The sequence below is a fragment of the Tupaia chinensis genome, unplaced genomic scaffold, assembly GCF_000334495.1.
Source record: "Tupaia chinensis unplaced genomic scaffold, TupChi_1.0 Scaffold000201_2, whole genome shotgun sequence".
Lineage (NCBI taxonomy): Eukaryota > Metazoa > Chordata > Mammalia > Scandentia > Tupaiidae > Tupaia > Tupaia belangeri.
The window spans coordinates 479,209-481,044 of record NW_006159677.1 but is presented as its reverse complement, the minus strand read 5'-3'; the positions used below and the strand labels follow the sequence as shown (position 1 = coordinate 481,044).

At 53.5% G+C, this 1,836-nt stretch overlaps 1 protein-coding gene across 2 annotated transcripts in view; it reads left to right on the top strand.

The window, feature by feature from the left end:
- Positions 1 to 1,836, top strand: part of TPM4 (tropomyosin 4) — a 35,153-nt gene that overhangs the window by 8,450 nt on the left and 24,867 nt on the right. For both annotated transcript variants that reach the window (XM_006147199.3, XM_006147200.3), the window contains exon 2: positions 1,522 to 1,647. In XM_006147199.3, coding sequence (XP_006147261.1) covers positions 1,522 to 1,647 — 126 coding nt within the window. The remainder of the gene's footprint in view (positions 1 to 1,521; positions 1,648 to 1,836) is intronic.

Genomic DNA, 1,836 nt, shown 5'->3' with positions numbered 1-1,836 from the left:
CGTACTCTCACCTCGGTTGACTACATGGGAGTCCAGCGACATAGCCATTTGACCAACTGCTGGTCCTACTTATTTTTAATAAAAAGCAAGGGACAGAGTGTGAGAGCCAGGGTGGGTGGTGAGGAAGGAAGCCGCCATCCAAGACTGGAACAGCAGTGGGCCATGTGGGAGTCCAGTGCCCCTAACCATCACACCACCTTGGACCCTAGAGACTCCTTTTCCCACTTAACCCAGTGTGATCTCCTGAAACCGGAATGCAAAACTGCAAGACTGACTGCGTTTCTGCAAAATGCGTGAGGGCTTCAATGTCCCAAAATTGAAGTCATTGAATCCTTGGGAACATTCAGGATCCCAATAAGGATAAGAACAGGGAACCAGCAGTTGGCATAATGGCTATGTCACTGGACTTCCATGTAGTCGACCGCGGTTCAAGTCCTGGACCCAGCGGCTTAAACTCATGCCGGGCGCATGCGCATGCGTGTCCAAGATCCCGAGAGGAGGATGGAGAGGGGATTGTGGCCTGGCCATCCCCCCTGGGGGGTAATTTCTCACCTTCTGTCTCTCTGTCTCTCTCTGTCTGTCTGGCGAGTGCATACGCCCTATAGCAAAAACCTCTCCAAAAAAAAAAAAAAAGATAAAAACAGTTGGTCCCCAGGACAAGGGAAGGCTGGCAAATCCTTATTAGTGGGGCTGGCAAGTGGCGTGATGGTTAAGGATGCTGGAGTCTCACATGGCCAAACGTAGTTCGAGTCCTGGACCTGGCAGCTTGCTTTCTCACTCTCTCTCTCTCTCTCTCTCTCTCTCTCTGTGTCCCTCTCGGGTCAAATTTAAATAAATCAGTACATAAAGTTAAATAAAATTAAAAAAAAAATAACTGGGAACCAGCAGTTAGTGTAATGGCTATGTCGCTGGACTCCCACATAGTCGACTGCGGTTCGAGTCCCGGACCTGGTGGCTTAAACTCACGCCGGGCACGTGTGTGTGTGTGTGTGTGTGTGTGCCCAAGATCCCGAGAGGAGAATGGAGAAGGGATTGTGGCGTGACCATCCCCCATGGGGGGGTGATTTCTCGCTTTCTGTCTCTCTGTCTCTCTCTGTCTGTCTGGCGAGCGTACGTGCCCTATAGCGAAAACCTCTCCCCCCAAAAAAAAACCCTATTTATTTTATTATTTATTTATTCATTCATTGATTTTTTAAATTCGACCAGAGAGAGACAGAGGGTGAGAGTGAGAGAGAGAGCAAGTGAGAAAGCAAGCCACCAGGTCCAGGACTCGAACCCTGGTTGGCCAAGTGGGAGTGTCCAGCACCTTGACCACCACGCCACCCGCTGGTCCCAATAAAATAATTCTTAAGAAAAAAATATCCTATTAGCAGGGAGCATTGCGTTGGGGGACATTATCGCTATTCCTATTTTGCAGATTTGGAAACTGAGGCCCAGAGCGACAACCAAGATGGGGGACACCCCTGCACTGCGGGGACGTGGCCCCCCAGGCTTGACGCGTCCCCCCTCATGTGTCCCCAGGTGGAGGAGGAACTGACACACCTCCAGAAGAAGCTGAAAGGGACAGAGGACGAGCTGGACAAGTACTCCGAGGACCTGAAGGACGCGCAGGAGAAGCTGGAGCTGACGGAGAAGAAAGCCTCCGACGTACGTGCGCAGCTCTGGGGGGCGCCCGGGCCAGGGCCAGGGCCAGGCAGGAGCCCCGGGGCCGGGCTCCCGGCGGGCGGGAAGCGCCCGAGGAACAGCAGCTGGAGGAGGAGGAGGCGGCGCCTCCCGGCGCTTTCTCCAAATAAGTCCCGAAAAGGGGCCCTTTCCAGCCGCGGCGGCCAGCGGTGC